Source organism: Symphalangus syndactylus, chromosome 1, assembly GCF_028878055.3.
Source record: "Symphalangus syndactylus isolate Jambi chromosome 1, NHGRI_mSymSyn1-v2.1_pri, whole genome shotgun sequence".
In the NCBI taxonomy this organism is placed as follows: Eukaryota; Metazoa; Chordata; class Mammalia; order Primates; family Hylobatidae; genus Symphalangus; species Symphalangus syndactylus.
Window position 1 is genome coordinate 80,640,309 of NC_072423.2, and position 27,757 is coordinate 80,668,065.

The 27,757-nt window shown below is 41.6% G+C and overlaps 1 protein-coding gene across 1 annotated transcript in view; it reads right to left on the reverse strand.

The window, feature by feature from the left end:
- Positions 1–874: 874 nt before the first annotated feature.
- The window catches only part of LOC129488393 (AFG3-like protein 2), a 41,305-nt gene continuing 14,422 nt past the window's right edge, over positions 875–27,757 (reverse strand). Inside the window, exons 10-18 of the mRNA XM_063638516.1 lie at positions 24,010–24,134; positions 22,759–23,032; positions 20,764–20,901; positions 10,326–10,479; positions 8,612–8,719; positions 8,391–8,516; positions 5,364–5,710; positions 1,217–1,360; positions 875–1,054 (exon numbers count right to left, since the gene is read on the reverse strand). Of these exons, the coding sequence (XP_063494586.1) occupies positions 875–1,054; positions 1,217–1,360; positions 5,364–5,710; positions 8,391–8,516; positions 8,612–8,719; positions 10,326–10,479; positions 20,764–20,901; positions 22,759–23,032; positions 24,010–24,134 (1,596 nt within the window). The remainder of the gene's footprint in view (positions 1,055–1,216; positions 1,361–5,363; positions 5,711–8,390; positions 8,517–8,611; positions 8,720–10,325; positions 10,480–20,763; positions 20,902–22,758; positions 23,033–24,009; positions 24,135–27,757) is intronic.

Below are 27,757 nucleotides of genomic sequence, written 5' to 3' on the forward strand. Positions count from 1 at the left end.
AAGAAGAACTTTGAAGGAAGTGGCACCTATCAAATGCCAATTCTTCTAGAGATTTCTCACGTTTTTGAGATACAGAGATGTATATGTTGCGCTTATCTATTCTAGGGTTCTTAATCAGGAGTGTATCCGAACCTTGAGGTTTTTTTTTTTTTGCTGTTATTGTTGTTAGAGGCAAGAGTCTCACTACGTTGCTCAAGCTGAACTTAAACTCAGGCTCAAGCTGGGACTACAGGAACACGTCACTGTGCCCAGCTTCAAGAAAACGGTTTTAAAAATGTTCAGGCCTTATTACGTCTATAACGTCAAAATCCTTAGGGGAAAGCCTACAATTGTAGATTTTTCACAAAATGTCCTCAGGTCACTGTAATGCACAATTCTGAGAATTAGTGCAGCGATCGCTTCAGTCTTGTCTCTCACCTCCATGGCTAATTCCCTTTATCAGTTGGACATGTGGCCAAAAAGAGAAAAGAGTGAGTTTCTCAGAAAATTATCAGCAGCAGCAACATGTCCACTTATTGTAAGTTGCTTTAGTTTTGTTTGAGTTTTAAGATAAAGCCTATTTCCAGGCTGTATTTTCTTTCCTGTGTTGTTTTCCACTAATTAGGGGGAAAAGAAGGGAAAGAATAACCCTGTGTAGAAAAAAAGTTGAAAAGGTTTTACCTTTAACAGATTCACAAATATTTTCCAAAGTGCGTTTTATAAAGCTGTACCCTTTCATGCTCCTTGAAAAGCATCAATATTTAAAATAAAATCTTAGTTATTTCAAAATAATTTGCATTTGCATTCAGGGAATGGTTGAGCTTCCAAACATAAAAAATTGACCCTTACCTATGTCAATGTTAAAACAAATATTTTGGAAAGAAAGTTGATTGGTCTATACCTTGTCCAGTGCTTCAATATTTGCACCATGGAAAAGCAGTTTTTCTGCCAGCGAGGTGCTCTCGCTATACACAGCATAATGGAGAGCAGTGTTGCCGTAGATATCCTTATGGTTTGGATTGGCGCCATATTCCAGCAGAATAACGGCACAAGCCTCTTCCTGGCAATGGACAGCCTGTCCGTATTAGACCAAGAAATAGATTGTAAATTCCAAGAATTCAAAATACACATTCCACAGGTTTCACCAACTAGTTATATTTAAATGAGATCCATTTATTTTAATTCTATATCTGCAAATCAAATCCATCTCATGCTATAAGAGTTGGCTCTAATGTACCTGTATCAAAGGCGTTCTGTGTTCTTTGTCACAGATATCAATCTGGCATTTTCTGCTAACAAGGAGAGTGACCACTTTCACATGGCCACTGGCACAGGCCAAATGTAGAGCAGTTCTATGAGTGTAAGAGGACTTTTTAGGAAACTGTAGTGCAACATCTCAAAACATACAATCATTCACGTAACTGTAAAAATTCAATAGCATGTTTTTCCTCTGCCTTCCAAACTCTTAATGTTTTTGAAGAAAGTGCAATACTTACTGGCTCTTATTGCTCAACTGCCTTAATGAAAACAGCAGCCTATTTGAAGAGAGCTCAGGCTTTGGATTCAGTTCAACTATGGCTTGAGTCCTACTTTAAAAACTCTGTCACTTACCAACTATTGCTTAGCCTTTCTGTGCCTCAACTTCCTCATTAATAAAGATGACAATAGTAGCTATCTCATAGGACACCATCGTGATGCTTAAATGAGAAGCTATGTAGTTAGAATAGTTTCTACAGCAACTCAATAATTGTAAGATTTTTGTTTTTTGAGACAATGTCTCATTCTTTTGCCCAGGCTGGAGTGCAGTGATGTAACTATAGCTCACTGCAGCCTGGAACTCCTGAGCTCAAGTGTTCCTCCATCCCCAGCCTCCTGAGTAGCTGGGACTACAGATGTGCACCAGCATGCCCAGCTATTTATTTAAAAATTTGTGTAGAGGCCGGGCACGGTGGCTCACGCTTGTAATCCCAGCACTTTGGGAGGCCGAGGCGGGCGGATCACGAGGTCAGGAGATCGAGACCACGGTGAAACCCCGTCTCTACTAAAAATACAAAAAATTAGCCGGGTGTGGTGGCGGGCGCCTGTAGTCCCAGCTACTCGGAGAGGCTGAGGCAGGAGAATGGCGTGAACCTGGGAGGCGGAGCTTGCAGTGAGCCGAGATCTCGCCGCTGCACTCCAGCCTGGGCGACAGAGCAAGACTCCGTCTCAAAAAAACAAACAAACAAAAAAAATTTGTGTAGAGTAAGAATCTCACTTTGTTGCCCAGGATGGTCTCAAACTCCTGGCATCGAGCAATCCTCTCACCTTAACCTCCCAAAGTTCTGGGATTGCAGGTGTGAGCCACTGCACCCAGCCAGATATTATAATTGTTACTATTACTACTACTTAACAAAAACATTTTAATTAGGTAAAAGATACAATTATACTACTTTGTAGGATGGCTTAAACAGTAGGTCACATTTTAATACTTCTGACATTGAATGCCACTTATTATTAACCATAAGTAGCATTTTAAAAATTATGTTATTGATATATAAAATAGCGGGGCATCACACAATCCATGAGACCTTACAGTGAGTAGAATATGGTATACTCAGCAGGTCTAGGGCAGTTCTAGGCATATAACTGGCACATAAATACATTTTAGTTCTTAAAGGTACTATGGGGAAAGAGCACTGAAATGACAATAATGCATTTTTAAGCAAATTTCTTGATTTTCAAACAAATTGAAGCCAAAGGAAACTCATGATTCAAATGAATACCTATGGCTCATTTTATTCAATACTTATACTTACAGAATATATGCAAATAAGACTTTCCAATGATTAATATTAGTATTTAAGACTGATAAACTTTTGAAAGGGCAGTTAAAGGTTATCTTCTATTATTTTCTAACTTCAGAAATGCTTTTGTTTGAAAGATGGGAGACAAAGTTTCAAGCAGATTAAGTCCCAATATTCCTATTTTAAATCTCTCAAGCTTGTGCAGGCAGGGCAGGTAAACATGAAGTTTTTAAGGATAGAAGGGTCCTGAGAGATAGAATATGTCTCCTACATAACAGGTACTCAGGTTATGTTCCATGAATAAATGCAATGAAAGAATGGATAATACAGCTGGAGAGTTCAATATTTTACAATAAACTCCTATCAAGCAATATTTTTGCAATAGCAATTACTTATGTTATCTTCATTTTTAAAGAACATACTTTATCTATCGTTTGCATAAATTGAATGAATATATAAGAAAACATACGTACGTAACAAAACATATAGATAATAAAATCTGGAAACAGATAAAAACATTCCCTTTTTACTTCTGAAGAAGCTAAAAGTTCGAAGAAGGTAACAATACACACAATAGTGATAAAAAAATAGAAAGCGAGAAATTATTTTTAATATTCTAAGATTCATATTCCTTCCCAAGGATTACTCCTTTGTTAATATTAATAAACTTTACTAGTTTTGTATATGCTCACTGCAGCAATCACATCAGAAAAAGGAAAACACAAATGCTCAGAAATGACAAATTTTATATTTTGTACATATTTTTTGCTAAAACAAGACCATAGTATTTGTGTGTATGTATAATTTAACTCATTTTCTTTCCTCGCTAGCTATAACAAAACACACCTTCGCACATCAATGTACTTGTGTATCTACTGTGCCACCTGCGATGGTCACATATTTCCATCCTATGGATGCAACTGAAATTTATAGGATCCATTCTACGGGGTCTTTTAAAAATAAGTTGCGAAAGATAAAGCGCATGCATCTTTATTTCCTAAGGGTGTAATAGTATAATGGAATTGATGGGTAACGGCATACATATTTTTTAAATGTAATATTTACCAACCTTTTAAAAGTAATCAAGCAACTTAAGACTTTAGGCAGGAGTGTAAAACACCCTCAACAAATACTGTGGCTAGAACACTGTTTCATTCCTCTTTTAATTTAAATTCTTAGACCAGAAATGTGAAGGACTTTTTCCTGCATACACAAGTAACTTGTAGATCTGGAAAAAAGTATTTGCCCAATTTTAGACTTTTTGATGATTTGACTGGAAAGAACTCCCTGTAAAATGAAAATGTACTTTTCATCTAATGTGTATATATATATATATAAAAGATTATATCTGTTATATACATATATGGAATATCAGTAATATATATCATACAATATATAATAAACAATAGGCCGGGCACCTTAGCCCATGCCTGTAATCCCAGCACTTTGGGAGGCCAAGGCGGGCAGATCACAAGGTCAGGAGTTTGAGACCAGCCTGGCCACCATGGTGAAACCCCTTCTCTACTAAAAATAACAAAAATTAGCCGGGCGTGGTGGCAGGCACCTGTAAATAGCAGCTACTCAGAAGGCTGTTTATTTGAAGCCTGGAGGCAGAGGTTGCAGTGAGCCAAGATTGTGCCACTGTATCCCAGCCTGGGTGACAGAATGAGACTCTGTCTCAAAAAACAAAAAACAAAACAAAAAAAAACCCCACCTTAATTCAACACTGGCCATAGGACAAAATTTTAAAAGCCTTTGAGCTTAACATTCAAGACTTTCCAAAACTGACCAGTTTACTCTTCCTCAACACAAGGTAGACTGCCTCAAGTCCATCTGCCAGGCCACTTCCACGCCACACCCCAGTTTCATCCTGAGCCTGGGGCACACCCCTCCTATTCTGTGGAACTCTGCCTGGTGCAGGACTTCACCCTCCTTTGAATGCTCGAGTACTTGAATTGCTACTTGCCTTTGGGGATTAAATCAGAAGCCCTATGCAATGCTAAGAAAATGTGCTGTGTGCACTCCCCCTATGCTGACTGAGGAAGCACTTCCAGCTCTATGCCTGTTACAGCTATTTTATTTTATTTTATTTTATTTTATTTTATTTTATTTTATTTATTATTACTATTTTTTGAGACAGAATCTCACTCTGTTGCCCAGGCTGGAGTGCAGTGGCGCGACCTCGGCTCCCCACAATCTCTGCCTCCCGGGTTCAAGTGATTCTCCTGCCTCAGCCTCCCAAGTAGCTGAGACTTCAAGTACGCACCACCACGCCTGGCTAATCTTTGTATTTTTAGTAGAGATGGGGTTTCACTATGTTAGCCAGGCTGGTCTCAAACTCCTGACCTTGTGATCTGCCCGCCTTGGCCTCCCAAAGTGCTGGGATTACAGGCGTGAACCACCGTGCCCAGCTGTTACAGATATTTTACACCCATAACCTGTATCTAGCACAGAGCACCTCTAACTCATGTGATGAAACTTTTGTAAACAGGAAGGTTGTGAGCTTTTTAACAAACTTGATTGGTATAATTCATGGGTAGACACCTCACTGCTGGCTGCCTGTGCAAGCAAAGCATTCGTGAGCTTCCATCTCAAACTAACCCAGCACCATAGACCTCCATGCAGAGGGCAGGTGGCAGGGGACGGTGGGGGGAAGAAGGAGGAGAGGGAGGGGAGGCATGGGAGGGGCCATGACATCAAGAGAGCACAAGTATGGTGAGCCCCAGGGCTGAGTGGATGCACTTTCTTTGCTTCTAGTTCTTGCCCAAACAGAGAAATCCCTGGCCTCAAATTCATTTTATCAGCCTTTCCACTTGAGTTATGTTCAGTTTTCTTACCACCAATCACTCGCTCAATTGCCTGTTCAAAGTGTTTCTGATTTATGGAATCTGACAGATGCCTTGCAGCAATCAACGCAGCTTCATTACAGACATTAGCAACATCAGCACCTAAAAAATGAACACAGAACAGCTTACCCACCGAAACACGCCCAAACCGATCAGTCACACGATATGGACAGCCAAATCCATAGTTAATTTTTAAATCAGCAGTACAATGAATAAAGGTTTTGTGTAAATATAGTTCTGTTTTGACTCATGATAACCCTAAGCTAAGCATTTAATGTAAGCCTGGTATAATTCTGGCCCTCTGAACTAAGATGAAAGTATTAGTAGTCAATAGATAATTACAGGCAACTATTTACCGTAATAGACAATATGGCTCACATAACAGCAAACTAAGGCAGCATCTAAAAATGCTCATTTAAATAACTTAGTTCTATTACCTGTGTTGGGAAAATGGCTTGCATAGATATTAGGTGAAGTACTGATGTATGATGAGAAACCTAATTTTTATAATCACCTAGTACATTCAGTGAAACAACTAAATTTAAATGTAGCTAAAAGCTTGTCAAATGCTTTTTAGATCCATCTCTTTAACATTTCAGTTAAGTATATGGTAGCACATATAAGCTACAGCATACCATCTGTGTTAAATAAACAAATATTAAAACATTATAAATTTCAAAGTCCAAAGACAAGTAAAAAGTTAGGACCCCTGGAACATCTTCTGACCACACTATTGTATATAGTCTTTACATACTTCTCAAACTGTTCTTTTTTTATTTCGTTTTGCATTCAGAAGGAGAGAAATAGGGAATGGGAAAGGATCATATTTTACATTAAAAAATTACTGGAATAAGCACATGAAAAGATGCTCAACATCACTAGTCATTAGAGAAATGCAAATCAAAACAACAGTGAGATGCCAAATCACACCAGCTAGGATGGCTATAATAAAAAAAGACAGTGACGAGTGCTGGCAAGGATGTGGAGAAACTGGGACCCTCACACGTTACTGGTGGGAATGTAAAATGGCACAGGTAATTAAAACAACCTGGCAGTTCCTCAAAAGGTCAGAGTTCCCATATGACACAGCAATTCCACTCCTAGGTATATACCAAGAGAAACACCACAAAAAATCTGTACACCAATGTTCATGGCAGCATTATTCATAATAGCCAAAAAGTGGAAACAGCCCAAATGGCCATCAACTGATGGGTGGACCAACAAGATGTGGAATAGCCAAACAATGGCACATTTACTTGGCCACGAAAAGGAATGAAGTTCTGATGCCTGCCACAATTTGGATCAATCCTGTTCATTATGTTAAGTGAACATAAGCCAGGCACAAAAGACCACATTTTTATTTTATTTTTATTTTTTTGAGACGGAGTTTCGCTCTTGTCACCCAGGCTGGAGTGCAATGGCGTGATCTCAGCTCACTGCAACCTCTGCCTCCCAGGTTCAAGTGATTCTCCTGCTTCAGCCTCCTGAGTAGCTGGGATTACAGTTCCCCACCACCACGCCCAGCTAATTTTTGTATTTTTAGTAGAGACCGGGTTTCACCTCATTGGCCAGGCTGGTCTTGAACTCCTGACGTCAGGTGATCCACCTGCCTCGGCATCCCAAAGTGCTGGGATTACAGGTGTGAGCCACCGCACCTGGCCAAAACCACATGTTTTTATATAAAATGTACAGAATAAAAAAACCTAGAGAGACAGAAAGTTTGTCTTGAGACAGAATCTCGCTCTGTCATCCAGGCTGGAGTGCAGTGGGATGATTTAGGCTCACTGCAACCTCGCCTCCTGGGTTCAAGCCATTCTCCTGCCTCAGCCTCCCGAGTAGCTGGGATTACTGGCATGTACCACCATGCCTGGCTAATTTTTGTATATTTAGTAGAGACAGGGTTTTGCCATGTTGGCCAGGCTGGTCTCAAACTCCTGACCTCAGGTGATCCACCTGCCTCGGACTCCCAAAGTGCTGGTATTACAGGTATGAGCCACTGCACCTAGCCCAAAATGTTTTAAAATTATAGTAATGGTTGTACAACCCTGTAAATATACTAGAAATCATTAATTGTACACTTTATACAGGTGATTTTCAGTTAACTTTATTTCAATAGAGCTTTTAAAAAAACACTTAGGAATAATTCCTACAATACTTATAGAAAAAAATGATACATTGTCAGGAACTTGTCACAAAATACTCCATAGGAAGCAGAAAGAGAGGAGGATATAGATAAAAGTAAGGTTAGATGTGAATTAGTAATTGTTCCTGAAACTAGGTGATAGGTACAGATGGGTTCATTACACCATTTCCTCAAAATCTGTGTATGTTTGAAATTTCCCATAATAACAAAGTAAAAATAGTCGGGCACAGTGGCTCATGCCTATAATCCCAGCACTTTGGGAGGCTGAGGCAGGAGGATCACTTGCAGCCAGGAGTTTCGGGCCAGCCTGTGCAACATAATAAGTAAGACCCTGTTTCCACAAAATCAAAAAATTAGCTGGGCATGGTGGTACATGCCTGTAGTCCCAGCTACAAACGAGGCTGAGGCAGGAAGATCACTCGAGCCCAGAAGGTTGAGGCTACAGTGAGCTATGATTACACCACTCAGTCCATCCTGTGCAATTAAGCGAGACCCTGTCTCAAAAGAAATAAAAATGAGAATATAAACTTAGGAAGCCCACGGTAAAGAAGTGAAAAGGTAAGAAAGTAAACCGGTACCTGGTAACTGTTACTGATTTTAATATACTTCTAAATAGGGTCCTCGTTATTTTCCACTCACCTGAAAACCCTGGAGTTAAAGATGCCAGTTTTCTTGCCAATTTATCCTTCTCCAGGGTACTGTCCAGTTTTAGTGGTCGGAGATGAACTTTGAAAATAGAAGCTCTTCCTTTTATGTCTGGTGGTCCTTTAGAAATCATTTTTAAGGAAAAGAAAATCATATTGAAACAGTCACACCTATACTCATGAGCACTGGACCTGCCCCAGCAAACATCATCTCACCAATAAAGATCTGCCTGTCGAAACGCCCCGGCCTAAGCAGCGCAGGGTCCAGGATATCTGGTCGATTGGTGCCAGCCAAAATGACGACATTTGTTGTTGTATTAAAACCTGAAAGATAACAAAAATGCAAACGCTACTAAATGACAAGAGGCAGAAAGCAACAGTGCACCATCAGGAACATATGAGCACTGCAAATTCATAGCTACAGTAAACACATTTTCTATTCATTATCCAGTGTTTTTTTTTTTTTTTTTTTTTTTTTTTGAGACGGAGTTTCACTCCTGTTGTCCAGGCTGGAGTGCAATGGCGTGATCTCAGCTCACTGCAACCTCCACGTCCCGGGTTCAAGCAATTCTCCTGCCTCAGCCTCCCAAGTAGCTGGGATTACAGGCATGCCCCACCACACCTGGCTAATTTTTGTATTTTTAGTAGAGACAGGGTTTCTCCATGTTGGTCAGGCTGGTCTCGAACACCTGACCTCAGGTAATCCACCCGCCAGGGCCTCCCAAAGTGCTGGAATTACAGGCGTGAACCACCGCCCCTGGCCTATCCAGTGTTTTTTAAGTTACAAACTTGAATTATTTTTCTTACTATTCAGCTTGTCCTTGAAAACAATCATATATTAGACTTAAAGTTTTGTGAGTAAATTTCCTAAAGACAAATGACCAAATATTTAAATTTATTTAACTAGAAATTTAGAAGACAATGTCAATTTTAAAAATGTCTTAGAATCAGATTAAATTGGCAAAGGATGTGTCTGACACCCTGGGCCACAGGACAACCAACTGCCTATCTGAAGGCAGAGATCAACCTCTACCTCCCACCTCTTCTCCACACTCAAGCAGCTCAGTGTTACTGCCCATTTCTCAATGTAAATACCATGGTCCCAGGCCCTTCACCCTCAGGACCCTGGCACAGCAGGAGCTCCTGGGTGAATTTCCCTCATATGTGGTGCTCCAATGTGTACGCGACATGGGCTGACCATCGCGGGACGGAGGATCTCCACCTCCTTATTCTGCCCCTATGCCTGGCTTCATCACTGAAGCCAGTTCAGTACTGGCACTGTGCTTCCCCTTTCTGCACAAACAACCAAGCATCCACATTTTTATCTTCCAGCAGGAAGAACACATGGCATCCTGAGAAGTGGCTTTCCTAAATGAAAGAAAAGCTGGCTAGCATGGAAAGACTGCTACTCTCTTAGTAAAAAAGTATTCAAAATTTGCTAAATTCACATTTGGTTAGGTTTAGATTTTCCTTATGCTTCAGAGATGGTGATGATTTAGAGAATGAGATGGTAATTCTTTTGTGACTCATTTCACCAATTCTTCTCTTATTCAAACACCAGACACAAACAGCATGTTAACACCAATATTAAGTTATGCAGGCTGCCAGGAAAAAATATTTTGCTATTATTTGTATTAGTATAAAAGGGCCTTTTAAAAGAGCTGTTTGTTTTAGGGAATGCTTTTTTTTGTTTGTGATACTCAATATTGGAATAAGCACTCTCATTTTGGGGACATGAAAGGCATAAGAAAGTGCAGCTTAAACTCAGGAGGCTGAGGCAGGAGGAACGCTTGAACCCAGGGGTCAGAGGATGCAGTGAGCCGAAATCACACCACTGCACTCCAGCCTGGACGACAGAGTCAGACTCCATCTCAAAAAAAAAAAAAAAAAAAAAAGTGCAGTTAAAGATACAAAAGCCTTCACCACTCACCATCCATCTCCACCAGCAGCTGGTTGAGTGTATTCTCCTGCTCACTCTGCCCTCCAAAGTTGCCTTTTCCTGTCTTCCTTCCCACCGCATCAATTTCATCGATGAAGAGGATGCAAGGGGCATTCTTCCGAGCAAGGGCAAATAAGTCTCGGACCTTGGCGAAAACAGAAAGAGAGTCACCTGACCAGAGAATATTATGTATTCTCTGAATAAGAAATGAAATAAATCAGCCAGGCACAGTGGCTCATGCCTGTAATCCCAGCACTTTGGGAGGCCGAGGTGGGTGGATCACCTGAGGTGAGGAGTTCGAGACCAGCCTGACTAACATGGAGAAACCCCGTCTCTACTGAAAATACAAAATTAGGCAGGCATGGTGGTGCATGCCTGTGATCCTAGCTACTCAGGAGGCTGAGGCAGGAGAATCGCTTGAACCTGGGAGGCAGAGGTTGCAGTGAGCTGAGATTGAGCCATTGCACTCCAGCCTGGGCAACAAGAGCAAAACTCTGCCTCAAAAAAAAAAAAAAAAGAAATGAAATAAATCTTCAGCTTCCTGTCCCATGTGCAGACAATCTTTTTGTGATACACACTGTAAGGTACATTTTTTTAAAGAGTTAAAAGTAGCAAAGAAGCAGCAAATGAGGAGTAACCTGGGTAACCAACTTAAGGTGAGCAAATCTTTCTCAGATCCCATAAATTACTGCATATGTAATAAACACTGATAATATCTGCTATTTTTGTAACATCAACAAATTAACATTACGTATATACCTACACAAAGACAACACTGCAGAGCTGTAAACTTTACATTCAGTTCAAAGTTCAGACTTCTCTAGAGTTCACATTTCACGCCTAACACAGTTATTAACACACTGAGGCTACTAAGGGGTCTATGCAATCACACACACACAGTGAAGCCAAAGACCATCCAAGCCCATCAGCTCATCCCCAAAGAGGGGAGTGACAGCCTTCGTCTGCCACCCACCCCACCACAGACCATCCTGACAGCACATACCCTCAGACAAACCTGCAGTCAAGAGGAGGAGGAAGAGCCACTTAGCGCCTCACCGTCAGTCACCTGCCCCTTCAAGGAGCGTCAGAGACAACTCTCCACCGGCCCACTCCCACCCCCCACCCCTACTTCACTGGCCAGAAGTCCAGGTCTTCCTGCCTGGATTTCTGGATGTTCATTCCCACACTGCTCTGAACACATCCCCTAAAATAACTGGTATCCTTCTCCAGCCTCCCCTCTGAACTCCAGATCTGTGACCTACAGACCCACACCTTCAAAGTACATCCATCCTGTCCCGGCATGAACAGGAACTCAGCCATTCCAGCAAGCCTGAAGCAGGAGTCTGCATCTTCCCCTACAGGCTAGCTGGAGCTGGGGTCCATCTCACACCCCACTGCTGCTGCCAAAATAACTGCTGGAAAAGCCCCTGCTTGCTGAGTCTCAGGCCTCGTGGCAGGCACTCCACCCCACTGTGCCGTGGGTCTCCCCCGGCCTGACTGCCACTAGGCACGATGTCCTCAGTGATTTCCATCCATGTGGCTCTCGGTCTCTCGGTTCCCTGACCACCCCTTCATTCACCTTTTACTTCACTCTGAGAAGACCAGCACTGCCAAGGTTGCCTTTAAAGCACCATCTTCAAGTCATCTACTCTCTGAGCACCCCCTCCTATCATCTGGCCCCACTGACACACTCAGGTATCTCACACCAACTCTTTACCACTTCTTAGCTCTCGAACCCACCAGGCCCACCCTTCCCCACCACCACCCACAGCTCCTCTCCTGTCTTCAATCTCCCCCCATCCACATTGTATCTCATGGCTCATCATCATTAACACCCAACTCCCCCTCATTCCCTATTTTTCTATGACTTATCTGCACAGCAACAGCAAAGTGTGAAATAGATGTGAAGGTGAGGCCGGACAAGGTGGCACACACCTGTAATCCCAGCACTTTAGGAGGCCGAGGGGGGTGCATCACCTGAAGTCAGGAGTTCAATACCAGCCTGGCCAACATAGTGAAACCCCGTCTCTATTAAAAACACAAAAATTAGCTGGGCATGGTGGTGGGCGCCTGTAATCCCAGCTACTAGGGAGGCTGAGGCAGAATCACTTGAACCCGGGAGGCAGAGGTTACGCCACTGCACTCCAGCCTGGGCGGCAGAGCAAGACTCCCTCTCAAAAAAAAAATAAAAATAAATAAATAAATAAAAGAACTCTTAAAATTCAACAACCAAAAGAACCCCCCCAAAAAAACCCAATTAAAAAATGAGCAAAGGATCTGAATAGACAACTCTCTAAGGAAGATATACAAATATACAAATGGCCAATAAGCACATACAAGATGTTCAACATCACTCCTCATCATGGAAATGCAAATGAAAACCACGAGATACTACGCCACACCCACTAAGGTGGCTATCATCAAAAATCAGACAATAACTAGTGTTGGTAAGGGCGGGGAAACATCAGAACCCCTTACACACTGCTGGTAGGGATGGAAAATGGGCAAGTAGTTTGGAAAACAGTCTGGTGGTTCCTTAAAATGTTAAACATAGAGTTACCATTCGAAAACATTATGTTAAGTGAAAGAAATCAGGCATAAAAAAACCACATATTGTATAATTTCATTTACACAGAATGTCTGTACTAGGAACCTCCTTTGGGTAGTTTGCTTAGGACACCCGATTTATGTTTTTTTTTTTTTTTTTTTTTTTTTACCAGTAGTACAATTTAATTTTTAATTTTCAATTTTGGTGAGTATACAGTAAGTATATATATTTATGTGAATATATAGTAAGTATATATATATAATTAGATGTTTTGACACAGGCATGCAATGTGAAATAAGCACATCATGAAGAATGGGGTATCCATCCACTCAAACATTTAGCCTTTGAGTTACAAACAATCCAAATACACTCAAGTTCTTTTAAAATGTACAATGAAGCCGTTATTGACTACAGTAAATCTGTTGTGCTATCAAATAGTAGATCTTATTCATTCTTTCTATTTTTGTATGCATTAATTATCCCTACTTCCCCTACACCCCTCCCACTCTTGTACCAGCCCCAGTAACCATCCTTCTACTCTCTATGTCCATGTGTTCAACTGTTTGGATTTTTATTTTATTTTATTTTATTTTATTTATTTTATTTTATTTTTTTCAGGATTGCCTCACCAAATGGAGCATGTGTATATATATATATATATATATATATATATATATATATATATTTTTTTTTTTTTTTATTATACTTTGAGTTTTAGGGTACGTGTGCACAATGTGCAGGTTTGTTACATATGTATCCATGTGCCATGTTGGTTTGCTGCACCCATTAACTCGCCATTTAGCATTAGGTATATCTCCTAATGCTGTCCCTCCCCGCTCCCCCCACCCCACAACAGTACCCGGAGTGCGATGTTCCTCTTCCTGTGTCCATGAGTTCTCATTGTTCAGTTCCCACCTATGAGTGAGAACATGCGGTGTTTGGTTTTTTGTCCTTGCGATAGTTTACTGAGAATGATGGTTTCCAGTTTTATCCATGTCCCTTCAAAGGACATGAACTCATCATTTTTTATGGCTGCATAGTATTCCATGGTGTATATGTGCCACATTTTCTTAATCTAGTCTATCGTTGTTGGACATTTGGGTTGGTTCCAAGTCTTTGCTATTGTGAATAGTGCCGCAATAAACATACGTGTGCATGTGTCTTTATAGCAGCATGATTTATAGTCCTTTGGGTATATACCCAGTAATGGGATGGCTGGGTCAAATGGTATTTCTAGTTCTAGATCCCTGACGAATCGCCACACTGACTTCCACAATGGTTGAACTAGTTTACAGTCCAACCAACAGTGTAAAAGTGTTCCTATTTCTCCACATCCTCTCCAGCACCTGTTGTTTCCTGACTTTTTAATGATGGCCATTCTAACTGGCGTGAGATGGTATCTCATTGTGGTTTAGATTTGCATTTCTCTGATGGCCAGTGATGATGAGCATTTTTTCATGTGTTTTTTGGCTGCATAAATGTCTTCTTTTGAGAAGTGTCTGTTCATGTCCTTTGCCCACTTTTTGATGGGGTTGTTTTTTTCTTGTAAATTTGTTTGAGTTCATTGTAGATTCTGGATATCAGCCCTTTGTCAGACTAGTAGGTTGTGAAAATTTTCTCCCATTTTGTAGGTTGCCTGTTCACTCTGTTGGTAGTTTCTTTTGCTGTGCAGAAGTTCTTTGGTTGAATTAGATCCCATTTGTCAATTTTGGCTTTTGTTGCCATTGCTTTTGTTGTTTTGGACATGAAGTCCTTGCCCATGCCTATGTCCTGAATAGTATTGCCTAGGTTTTCTTCCAGGAGTTTTATGGTTTTAGGTCTAACATTTAAGTCTTTAATCCATCTTGAATTAATTTTTGTATAAAGTGTAAGGAAGGGATCCAGTTTCAGCTTTCTACATATGGCTAGCCAGTTTTCCCAGCACCATTTATTAAATAGGGAATCCTTTCCCCATTTCTTGTTTTTGTCAGGTTTGTCAAAGATCAGATAATTGCAGACATGCGGCGTTATTTCTGAGGGCTCTGTTCTGTTCCGTTGATCTATGTCTCTGTTGTGGTACCAGTACCATGCTGTTTTGGTTACTGTAGCCTTGTAGTATAGTTTGAAGTCAGGTAGCATGATGCCTCCAGCTTTGTTCTTTTGGCTTAGGATTGACTTGGCGATGCGGGCTCTTTTTTGGTTCCATATGAACTTTAAAGTAGTTTTTTCCAATTCTGTGAAGAAAGTCATTGGTAGCTTGATGGGGATGGCATTGAATCTACAAATTACCTTGGGCAGTATGGCCGTTTTCACGATATTGATTCTTCCAACCCATGACCATGGAATGTTCTTCCATTTGTTTGTATCCTCTTTTATTTCATTGAGCAGTGGTTTGTAGTTCTCCTTGAAGAGGTCCTTCACATCCCTTGTAAGTTGGATTCCTAGGTATTTTATTCTCTTTGAAGCAATTGTGAATGGGAGTTCACTCATGATTTGGCTCTCTGTTTGTCTGTGATTGGTGTACAAGAATGCTTGTGATTTTTGTACACAGATTTTGTATCCTGAGACTTTGCTGAAATTGCTAATCAGCTTAAGGAGATTTTGGGCTGAGACGATGGGGTTTTCTAGATATACAATCATGTCATCTGCAAACAGGGACAATTTGACTTCCTCTTTTCCTAATTGAATACCCTTTATTTCCTTCTCCTGCCTGATTGCCCTGGCCAGAACTTCCAGCACTATGTTGAATAGTAGCGGTGAGAGAGGGCATCCCTGTCTTGTGCCAGTTTTCAGAGGGAATGCTTCCAGTTTTTGCCCATTCAGCATGATATTGGCTGTGGGTTTGTCATAGATAGCTCTTATGATTTTGAGATATGTCCCATCAATACCTAATTTATTGAGAGTTTTTAGCATGAAGGGTTGTTGAATTTTGTCAAAGGCCTTTTCTGCATCTATTGAGATAATCATGTGGTTTTTGTCTTTGGTTCTGTTTATATGCTGGATTACATTTATTGATTTGCATATGTTGAACCAGCCTTGCATCCCAGGGATGAAGCCCACTTGATCACCGTGTATAAGCTTTTTGATGTGCTGCTGGATTTGGCTTGCCAGTATTTTATTGAGGATTTTTGCATCAATGTTCATCAAGGATATTGGTCTGAAATTCTCTTTTTTGGTTGTGTCTCTGCCAGGTTTTGGTATGAGGACGATGCTGGCCTCATAAAATGTGTTAGGGAGGATTCCCTCTTTTTCTATCGATTGGAATAGTTTCAGAAGGAATGGTACCAGTTCCTCCTTGTACCTCTGGTAGAATTCGGCTGTGAATCCATCAGGTCCTGGACGCTTTTTGGTTGGTAAGCTATTGATTATTGCCACAATTTCAGAGCCTGTTATTGGTCTATTCAGAGATTCGACTTCTTCCTGGTTTAGTCTTGGGAGGGTGTATGTGTTGAGGAATTTATCCATTTCTTCTAGATTTTCTAGTTTATTTGCGTACAGGTGTTTGTAGTATTCTCTGATGGTAGAATGTATTTCTGTGGGATCGGTGGTGATATCCCCTTTTTCATTTTTTATTGTATCTATTTGATTTTTCTCTCCTTTCTTCTTTATTACTCTTGCTACTGGTCTATCAATTTTGTTGATCTTTTCAAAAAACCAGCTTCTGGATTCATTAATTTTTTGAAGGGTTTTTTGTGTCTCTATTTCCTTCAGTTCTGCTCTGATTTTAGTTATTTCTAGCCTTCTGCTAGCTTTTGAATGTGTTTTCTCTTGCTTGTCTAGTTCTTTTAATTGTGATGTTAGGGTGTCAATTTTGGATCTTTCCTGCTTTCTCTTGTGGGCATTAATGCTATAAATTTCCCTCTACACACTGCTTTGAATGTGTCCCAGATATTCTGGTATGTTGTGTCTTTGTTCTGATTGGTTTCAAAGAACATCTTTATTTCTGTTTTCATTTCATTATACACCCAGTAGTCATTCAGGAGCAGGTTGTTCAGTTTCCATGCAGTTGAGGGATTTTGAGTGAGTTTCTTAATCCTGAGTTCTAGTTTGATTGCACTGTGGTCTGAGAGACAGTTTGTTATGATTTCTGTTCTTTTACATTTGCTGAGGAGAGCTTTACTTCCAACTATGTGGTCAATTTTGGAATAGGTGTGGTGTGGTGCTGAAAAAAATGTATATTCTGTTGATTTGGGGTGGAGAGTTCTGTAGGTGTCCATTAGGTCCACTTGGTGTGGAGCTGAGTTCAATTCTTGGATATCCTTGTTAACTTTCTGTCTCATTGATCTGTCTAATGTTGACAGTGGGGTGTTAAAATCTCCCATTATTATTGTGTGGGAGTTTAAGTCCCTTTGTAGGTCACTGAGGACTTGCTTTATGAATCTGGGTGCTCCTGTGTTGGGTGCATATATATTTAGGATAGTTAGCACTTCTTGTTGAACTGATCCCTTTACCATTATGTAATGGCCTTCTTTGTCTCTTTTGATCTTTGTTGGTTTAAAGTCTATTTTATCAGAGACTAGGATTGCAACCCCTGCCTTTTTTTGTTTTCCATTTGCTTGATAGATCTTCCTGTATCCCTTTATTTTGAGTCTATGTGTGTCTCTGCACGTGAGATGGGTTTCCTGAATACAGCACACTGATGGGTCTTGACTCCTTATCCAATTTGCCATTCTTTGTCTTTTAATTGGAGCATTTAGCCCATTTACATTTAAAATTAATATTGTTATGTGTGAATTTGATCCTGTCATTATGATGTTAGTTGGTTATGTTGCTCGTTAGTTGATGCAGTTTCTTCCTAGCCTTCATGGTCTTTACAATTTGGCATGTTTTTGCAGTGGCTGGTACCGGTTGTTCCTTTCCATGTTTAGTGCTTCCTTCAGGAGCTCTTTTAGGGCAGGCCTGATGGTGACAAAATCACTCAGCATTTGCTTGTCTGTAATTTGCTTTATTTCTCCTTCACTTATGAAGCTTAATTTGGCTGGATATGAGATTCTGGGATGAAAATTCTTTTCTTTAAGAATGTTGAATATTGGCCCCTACTCTCTTCTGGCTTGTAGAGTTTCTGCCGAGAGATCAGCTGTTAGTCTGATGGGCTTCCCTTTGTGGGTAACTTGACCTTTCTCGCTGGCTGCCCTTAACATTTTTTCCTTCATTTCAACTTTGGTGAATCTGACAATTATGTGTCTTGGAGTTGCTCTTCTTGAGGAGTATCTTTGTGGCGTTCTCTGTATTTCCTGAATCTGAATGTTGGCCTGCCTTGCTAGATTGGGGAAGTTCTCCTGGATAATATCTTGCAGAGTGTTTTCCAACTTGGTTCCATTCTCCCGATCACTTTCAGGTACACCGATCAGACGTAGGTTTGGTTTTTTCACATAGTCCCATATTTCTTGGAGGCTTTGTTCATTTCTTTTTATTCTTTTTTCTCTAAACTTCCCTTCTCGCTTCATTTCATTCATTTCATCTTCCATCACTGGTACCCTTTCTTCCAGTTGATCGCATCAGCTACCAAGGCTTCTGCAATCTTCATGTAGTTCTTGATACTTGGCTTTCAGCTCCATCGGCTCCTTTAAGCCCTTCTCTGCATTGGTTATTCTAGTTATCCATTCATCTAATTTTTTCTCAAAGTTTTTAACTTCTTTGCCATTGTTTTGAATCTCCTCCCGTAGCTCGGAGTAGCTTAATCGTCTGAAGCCTTCTTCTCTCAACTCGTCAAAGTCATTCTCCGTCCAGCTTTGTTCCATTGCTGGTGAGGAACTGTGCTGCTTTGGATCTGGAGAGGTGCTCTGCTTTTTTGAGTTTCCAGTTTTTCTGCTCTGTTTTTTCCCCATCTTTGTGGTTTTATCTACTTTTGATCTTTGATGATGGTGATGTACAGATGGGATTTTGGTGTGGATGTCCTTTCTGTTTGTTAGTTTTCCTTCTACCAGACAGGACCCTCAGCTGCAGGTCTGTTGGAATTTGCTAGAGGTCCACTCCAGACCCTGTTTGGCTGGGTGTCAGCAGCAGTGGCTGCAGAACAGCGGATTTTCATTGGACTGCAAATTCAGCTGTCTGATAGTTCTGCTGGAAGTTTTGTCTCAGAGGAGTATCTGGCTGAGTGAGGTGTCAGTCTGTCCCTACTGGGGGGTGCCTCCCAGTTAGGCTGCTCAGGGGTCAGGGACCCACTTAATGAGGCAGTCTGCCCATTCTCAGATCTCCAGCTGCCTGCTGGGAGAACCACTCCTCTCTTCAAAGCGGTGAGACAGGGACATTTAAGTCTGCAGAGGTTCCTGCTGACTTTTTGTTTGTCTGTGCCCTGCCCCCAGAGGTGGAGCCTACAGAGGCAGGCAGGCCTCCTTGAGCTGTGGTGGGCTCCACCCAGTTCGAGCTTCCTGGCTGCTTTGTTTACCTAAGCAAGCCTAGGCAATGGCGGGCACCCCTCCCCGAGCCTCGCTGCCACCTTGCAGTTTGATCTCAGACTGCTGTGCTAGCAATCAGCAAGACTCCTTGGGCATAGGACCCTCCGAGCCAGGTGTGGGATACAATCTCCCGGTGTGCCATTTTCCAAGCCCGTTGGAAAAGCGCAGTATTAGGGTGGGACTGACCTGATTTTCCCGGTGCCGTCTGTTACCCCTTTCTTTGACTAGGAAAGGGAACTCCCTGACCCCTTGCGCTTCCCGAGTGAGGCAATGCCTCACCCTGCTTTGGCTTGCGCACAGTGTACTGCACCGATTGTCCTGCACCCACTGTTTGGCATTCCCTAGTGAGATGAACCCGGTACCTCAAATGGAAATGCAGAAATCACCCGTCTTCTGTGTTGCTCACGCTGGGAGCTGTAGACCGGAGCTGTTCCTATTCGGCCATCTTGGCTCCGTTGATGTTTTCTTTTTTTTTTTTGAGACGAGTCTCACTCTGTCACCCAGGCTGGAGTGCAGTGGTGTGATCTCAGCTCAGTGTAACCTCCACCTCCACCCCAGGTTCACGCCATTCTCCTGCCTCCACCTCCCAAGTAGCTGGAACTACAGGCACCCGCCATCATGCACAGCTAATTTTGGTTTTGTATTTTTAGTAGAGACGAGGTTTCACCATGTTAGCCAGGATGGTCTCGATCTCCTGACCTTGTGATCCGCCCCCCTCGGCCTCCCAAAGTGCTGGGATTACAAGTGTGAGCCACCACGCCCAGCCAGGATTTCTTCTTGATGTAATGGAAATGTTGTAAAACTGATTGTGGTGATGGTTGCACAAATCTGTGAATTACTAAAAGCTACTGAATTGTATACTTTACAGGGATCAATTGTTTGGTATGTCAATTATATCTCAATAAATGTTGTCACCAAAAAAAAAAAATCCACAAATAAAGCAAATGCAAATTCTTCTTCTTTTTTTTTTTTTTTTTTTTTGAGACAGCGTCTCACTCTGTTGCCCAGTCTGGAATGCAGTGGTGTGATCTTGGTTCACTGCAACTTCTGCCGCCTGGGTTCAAGAGATTCTCCTGCCTCAGCCTCCGAAATAGCTGGGATTATAGGCATGCGCGGCCATGCCTGGCTAATTTTTCTATTTTTAGTAGAGACAGAGTTTCACCATGTTGGCCAGCTGGTCTCGAACTCCTGACTTCAAGCGTTCCACCCACTTCATCCTCCCAAAGTGCGGGGATTACAGGCGTGAGCCACCGTGCCCAGCCGCCAATTCTTGAAATTGGTCTAATATAGGTAGCAGACTGCAGTCCTAGCTGGTGCGAGGGAAGGTGGGGTGGAAGTCACAGGCCTTGCTGAAGGCTTAGGCCTGGAGGAGAGCTCAGGCCAGGGACTGGTGAGAGGTCACTCTAGCACTCTAAGGGGAAGGGCCATCTCTAGCAAGTGCCCCCATCTGTGGGGAAGTGGTGGGTGTATGGAAGCTGTACCATCCGAACAGAATGAGACTCACTCTAGCAGGGCCCACACCAACGAACATCTCCAAAAACTCGGATCCACTAACGGTGATGAAGGGGACATTGGCTTCTCCGGCTGTGGCCTTAGCTAGCAGCGTCTTCCCAGTGCCTGGAGGACCAGTGAGAATGGCATCCTTCAGATATGAAAAAAGAAATTACATTTAATGAGAATTTCAGAAAAGTAAATTGTGTATCTGCAAATAATTCCAAGATATAACTCTGTCTCTAAATGTTATTGATATGTATTAAATATTACTTAAACATCTGGGCTATGGTAGAACATTTTTATATTAGTAAGAATAAAAAGATTATCAAAAGTAATTTTGTTTCAAAAAATTTGGTAAGAATGTGAAATTAAAATATTTCATTTTTTTCCTAGGGCTGATTTTTAGACCTTTAGTCTAACAGTATGTAAAGGGTGATTTAGGCTAGGAATATACTAATAAATCTGCTAAGATTTACTTAAATAATTCAAGAAGACACAAACACCACACTCCTGATTTATGAAATGCTTTTACTCTTTACAAGTAAAATTGGTTTTTGAGCTCGAATAATTAATAAACCCAACTTCTGACTTCTACTTTCATGTACAAATCAGTACATTTTTAGCATGGTTGGACATGCAACTTAAAACCTAACTGTGAATTTGTTTTTATTTCCATTGACTACCCACAAACAGTATCCTCTCTTATTTACAAATAGACATACTACCACACTACCATATCCAAATACTGTGAGGAGGTAGATAATATGGTCAAATGACATTTTTTCTAGGCTCTGTAATAAAACCTTAAGGTATTTTTAAAATTTTGCTTATTTTCTTCTTTAAAAGTTTCACAAATGAAGTAGAAATCTAACGACCAATGATGAACTTCACTACAAAGAAAGACGTGTTTGCTCAAACAATACACTTTTTTTTTTTTTTTTTTGAGATAGAGTTTCACTCTTGTCCAGGCTAGAGTGCAGTGGCACGATCTTGGCTCACTGCAACCTCCACCTCCCAGGTTGAAGCAATTCTCCTGCCTCAGCCTCTTGAGCAGCTGGGATTACAGGCGCACACCACCATGCCCAGCTGATTTTTTGTATTTGTAGTAGAGACAGGGATTCACCATGTTGGCCAGGCTGGTCTCGAACTCCTGACCTCAGGTGATCCACCCACCTCGGCCTCCCAAAGTGCTGGGATTACAGGCGTGAGCCACTGCGCCTGGCCCTACACACCTATTATATTAAGTTGTAGAGACAGCTAGGTGTGATGCAAATGGGTACTAAGTAACAGTAAGTTATAAATTAATAAAATATGACTTTTATCCATAGAAGCAAGACATAAAAATCAAGGAAATAATGATTATCTTTCAAAGGATTCCTTTAAAGTAAAATTTATTAATTGACTTTTAAAAGAATTATACCTTTTTATTCATTTACTTAATAGCCGATCCATTTAACAAATATGAAGTTACTGTTCCACGCCTAGCCCTAGGGGCACCAAGCCCTGTAGGGTACAGCCCACCACTAGCACAGCAGGCAAGAGCGTATTTGCTGGAAAGGGGGAGGTGATGGTGAGTGCTGTGTCCTCTCCACATACTGGCCGTGAACCTCAGCGCCAGCACAGCTGTCCTGTCCACATACATCCCTCGAAGGGACACTGGGTGACAGCAGAGGGAAACATTGTCAGTGAGCTAAAGCGGGCCTACAGTTGCTGAGAGATAGGGCACCTAAATCAGATTGGAGGGAGAGGGAAGACGAATCAAGAAAGTCTTCCAAGAGGAGGTAGCACAGATATTTTTAGGAATACATACACTATACAAGACACATTCACACAGAACAACTGACCCAAAACGATCCTCGAGTTGGGCAGAGGCTAGCCTAGTAAGCTGAGAAAGAGGAAGGACAGCAAAACAGCTATCTATAATAAGTAATCAAACTTCATAGAATTATAACTTCAGAGATCAAGAAACACTTCGAAAAGTTAATCTTCTAAAAGTTCATTTTACCTTTGGGATTTTTGCTCCTAGGTCTTGATACTGCTTTGGGTTTTTCAAGAAATTCACAAATTCCATGATCTCTAGCTTGGCCTCCTCACAGCCAGCCACATCTTTGAACTTCACATCAATTTCATCCTTTAAGACCTTGGCAGTGGTTTCTCCGACACTGAAGAGTCCGCCCATCCCTCGGCCTGTCCGGCCAATGCCAGCAGGCCCTCTTCTGATGGTGTAGAGCAAGAAGGCGATGATGAGCACCGTAGGCAGCAGGCTCAGCAGAAAAGAGCTGGGGACACACAGTGCAACACGGGTTAGGACTGGCTGCTCACCTCCAGCTTTCGCATGTGGTGCAAGATATCAATATAAATATATATAGCTACACCAAAGTATACCTTCTGCACTTAATACAAAGGAGGGTAACTTGCAAGTGTTCTTCAAAGGCAACAGAATTCCCAAATAAGCTCCACGGCAACCAACTCTTTGAAATAAATGGAGCATCTGCCCAGACTTTAAGTGGGGTTACTAACATGGTCTTATTAAAGACAACCCCCAAAGAAGAAGTTCTGATAAGAGAAGAATCACCTAAAAATCCTGGAAAACTGTGAAATGTAAACATAAATGATAGTTCAAAGGGAATGGCACTCTTTGATACAAAGGGGTTCTTTATGCTAAAATCCTACCAAAGGTCAATGCATTGAATGTTAATACCCTAAACCACTGCTTAATCAAGATAAGTATAAATGTGTAGAAAGGGAATGAATCAAAAATAAAAATAAAAATAAAGATAAAAAGCCAGGCGTGGTGGCTCACAACTGTAATCCCAGCACTTTAGGAGGCTGAGGCAAATGGATTACCTGAAGTCAGGAATTCGAGACCAGCCTGGCCAACATGGTGAATCCCTGCCTCTACTAGAAATACAAAAATTAGCCGGGCATGGTGGCGGAAGCCTATAATCCCAGCTACTAAGGAGGCTGAGTCAGGAGAATCGTGTGAACTGGGGTGGGGGCAAAGGTTGCAGTGAGTCAAGATCACACCACTGCACTCCAGCCTGGGTGACAGAGAGAAACCCCATCTCAAAAAAAAAAAAAGAAAATGAATGAGTCATGCAAAAACTAGTGAATTACTAATAGTTTTTTAAAAATCTGGCCAAACTGAGAAAGGCCTGTTTGAGAATATAATGTGTAGCCCTGCACCCAGGGACAGAACACAGTGAACCACAGGCAGCACAGTAAACAGTCTCCAAAATATTATCTTTGAGATTACCCATCACTTTCAGCAATGTAGACAACAGGTACCCAATTTTCTCCTTCTATGCCCAATTCCTGCTGTAAAGTTTCCAGATTCCATTCAAAGGTGTCCACACTGCCAATATTAAACCAAACGTATTGCTATAAAAACAAAAAAACAAATATCCTAAGAGTGTAGTCAAACTAAAAGGTTCAATTCACTAAAGGGTTCAACTTTTTAAGAATTTTTCAGAAATACTGAAAATTTATAAATTAAAGAAAAAACAATAATAAAAGACTGGCTTTAATAATGTGGTGATTAAATGTCACTCATTGAGAACACTTGGCAATTCTTGGCAAATAAGCATTTCTTTAGCAGCAATATCTCAGTGGCTCTAAAATTATAAACTCAAAAAAACAGAATGAAAAGCCTATTTGAAAACATAATCCTTTTTAAAATAAATATGCATTGTTTCCCTCTTCCTCCATTTCCTAGGTATTTTAGCTCCCTATTCCCAAATTTAAAACTACTGTGAAACAGTGATAAGAGCTAAAGTTTACTAGGCAAGTACTAAGTGCCAGGCATTGTTCTGGGCCCTTTAGATGCATTAGTTCATTCAATACTGAGGACCATCCTAAGAAGCAGGTGCCATCACTGGGGGCGATGTTCAAAATCTGAACACCACATCCCCACCGTGCAACTGGAACAGATGTGCCTTGCTATGCCAGGCAATCCCTCTTTATTCCCTAGAGCTGCAGAGACCCACAGGGCCCAGCACAGGGACACCTCAGGGGCCAGGTCAAGGCTATTCTACCAACCAGCACATAATTATTTCCTGTTGTACGCGTGTCTACTGACTGAATATGAGCCCTGACTCCTGTTCCCATTCTACAGATGGGAAAACTTGCTCATGGTCACACATGAAATAAGAGGCTGGGACCTGAACCCAGACAGTCTGGCTCCTGAACCAGTGTCCTAACCACAATGTCACATTGCCTTTACACAACCATGAGGACACTGATTTTAACAGCTCACATTTATGGAGTTTACTAGCTAGAAGACCCCATTTCAAGCACTGTGCATGTATTAGCTCCATTTTATAGTACAAAAAAACTTTGTTTCTCCTTTAACCTGCAATCATCTTTTTTTAAAAAAGTATTTTTAAAATCAAAACAGTAAGTCTATGATATAAAACTCATTAGGCTGGGCACAGTGGCCAGTAATCCCAGCACTTTGGGAAGCCCAGGTGGCAGATCACCCGAGGTGAGGAGTTCGAGACCAGCCTGGCCACCGTGGTCTCAAACTGTCTCTACTAAAACTACAAAAATTAGCTAGGCATGGTGGCACCCGCCTATAGGCCCAGCTACTTGGGAGGCATGAACCCGGGAGGCACAGGTTGCAGTGAGCCAAGATTGTGCCACTGTATTCCAGCCTAGGCGACAGAGCGAGACTCCATTTCAAAACAAAAAACAAGGCTCGGTGCAGTGGCTCACACCTGTAATTCCAACACTTTGGGAGGCCAAGGCGGGTGGATCACAAGGTCAGGATTTCAAGACGAGCCTGGTCAAGATGGTGAAACCCTGTCTCTACTAAAAACACAAAAAAAATTAGCCATGGCAGGCACCTGTAATCCCAGCTACTTGGGAGGCTGAGGCAGAGAACTTCTTGAACCTGGGAGGCGGAAGTTGCAGTGAGCCAAGATCGCACCACTGCACTCCAGCCTGGGCAACAAAGTCAGACTCCATCTCAAAAAACAAACAAAAAAACAAAACCTCATAAGAGAGCAACAAGTCATCGCATATCCTTCCCACCAGTGTTACTGAGTGAGGAACATTACTTTGGTATTTCTCTCCAAGTACCTAAAAATAAAAGACGAAGAGTAAGTTTTATATTATACAACAACATAACAGTATTTGGTAAATTATTCACTGACAAAGATACAAAATTCACATGGTTACAAAGCCCCAAAACCTGCTCAGAATAGATTAACCACAGAGGATGGAACATTCCCTAACTCAGCTCCTGCTATCAACTGGGCAATGGGCCAAACACCTGGCTTCCATCACAGAAGCAGTGTGAACCCAGGACCAGCAGCATGGTGCCACCCAGGAGCATGTTAGAAATGCAGATTCCCAGAACACAATCTAGATAAGAACCTCTGCGGGGATGGGGTCCCAGGACTCAAGTTTTAATAGCTTTCTAGATAATTCTTATGCACACTAAAATTTGAAAACCACCACTGACTGACCCTATCTCATTTAAGCATTAAGCCCTCCTCTACTATCATAGAGAAGGTAAGCCACCTACTACTCGATGTAAGGCTAAAGGCTGTGTGTGTGCAGCACTGCACAGTGATTAATACTGCTGCTCCATTCACAGCAGGACACTGAAAATCTGTTTCTGAAAGCTCAAAACAAGAAGTCTTTAGTAAGCAGGTAATATACACTCTCTGTAAAAACTCGGGATATGCCCACACAGAAAGCAAAGACATCCATAACCCCAATATTCAGACACAAACAACATCAGCATTTCAGGCCTGTCCCTCAAGACTGTATAATACCACCTTTACAATCTTGAAATACAATTTTGAAAAGAAATCAATATACACCTTAACTGTAATATAAAAGAGAAATACAAAGAAAGCACTTTATATACAATGGTATGAATTTCAACACATAAATGCTTGTGCATGCCAACACTGGAAAACAACTTCCCGCCAATGTCCAAATCGCCCCTAGGGATGGCACTGCCCCCAAGGACAACTGCTCAGCCGGAAACAGACAGGGAACAAGGATTCCCTGTTAACCCAGTGCCTGGCATGGGCCGCTGGGTTGTTTCTCATTTTTTGCTACGTATAGACAATGTGTGAGAGGACGTCCTTGCAGAGACATCTCACACGCATCCCTACTTTCTCCCTAGGCTTCCCTCCCAGAAGCAGAGGGATGGGTGTGTGTGCGCTTCCCACAGTGCTGGAACACACGTTGCCTACCGGCCTCATGAGAAAGTGCCAACTTAATTCCCAGCACTAAAGTCTGAGGATAAAGCACGGTTATTAATAGGCATTGCATCATTAGGTAGAGGGAATGGGAAATCAAGACAATTAAAATACCTTCCTAAACACAGGGCAACACCAGAGCCCTAAGACTTTACAGACACTCTGCTATTTGCTGACATGTTATTAAACAGAGAGATATGGTCATCATCACTTCTAGTTGTCCTTAAATGTTGCCCTGTCCAGGCGGGATGGCTAGAAAATGGTTAAACTCAATTATCCTAAGGGAGCCTGGCAAGTCCTGGGAGCCTCAGCTTCACCTCTCTCCCCTCCCCTCCAGAATTCCCTCAGTGCATTCAGCTTTCTCTGTGGTCTCTGGAAGTATACTCCAGACTGGTTGGAGAGGAAATACAAATTATTTTTAAAATAGGAAATCAAATAGAAATTAAAATAATATAATATCACAAAATGGTTGGGAGATGGTAGGGATGCTTTTAAACTAATTTGATAAAAGCTGTCTCAAAACATAGGCAATTGAGATTTTAATTTTTTCCTAATCAAATAACTACTTCTCAGTCTTGAAAAGTCAAAGACTATTCTGGAATACTGAAAACTGGGATTTCACTCACTGTCTTCTAAATGTAGTCAAAATGATTATCAGAAACAAAACAAAACACTGACCCAATCCCTACATCAATAATCCATACACAACATTCCCATTTCCACTGATGTTAGTAAGATCACCCCTGCACACTGCCCAGTTCTGATATATCCGGTGAGTATAACTCCTAG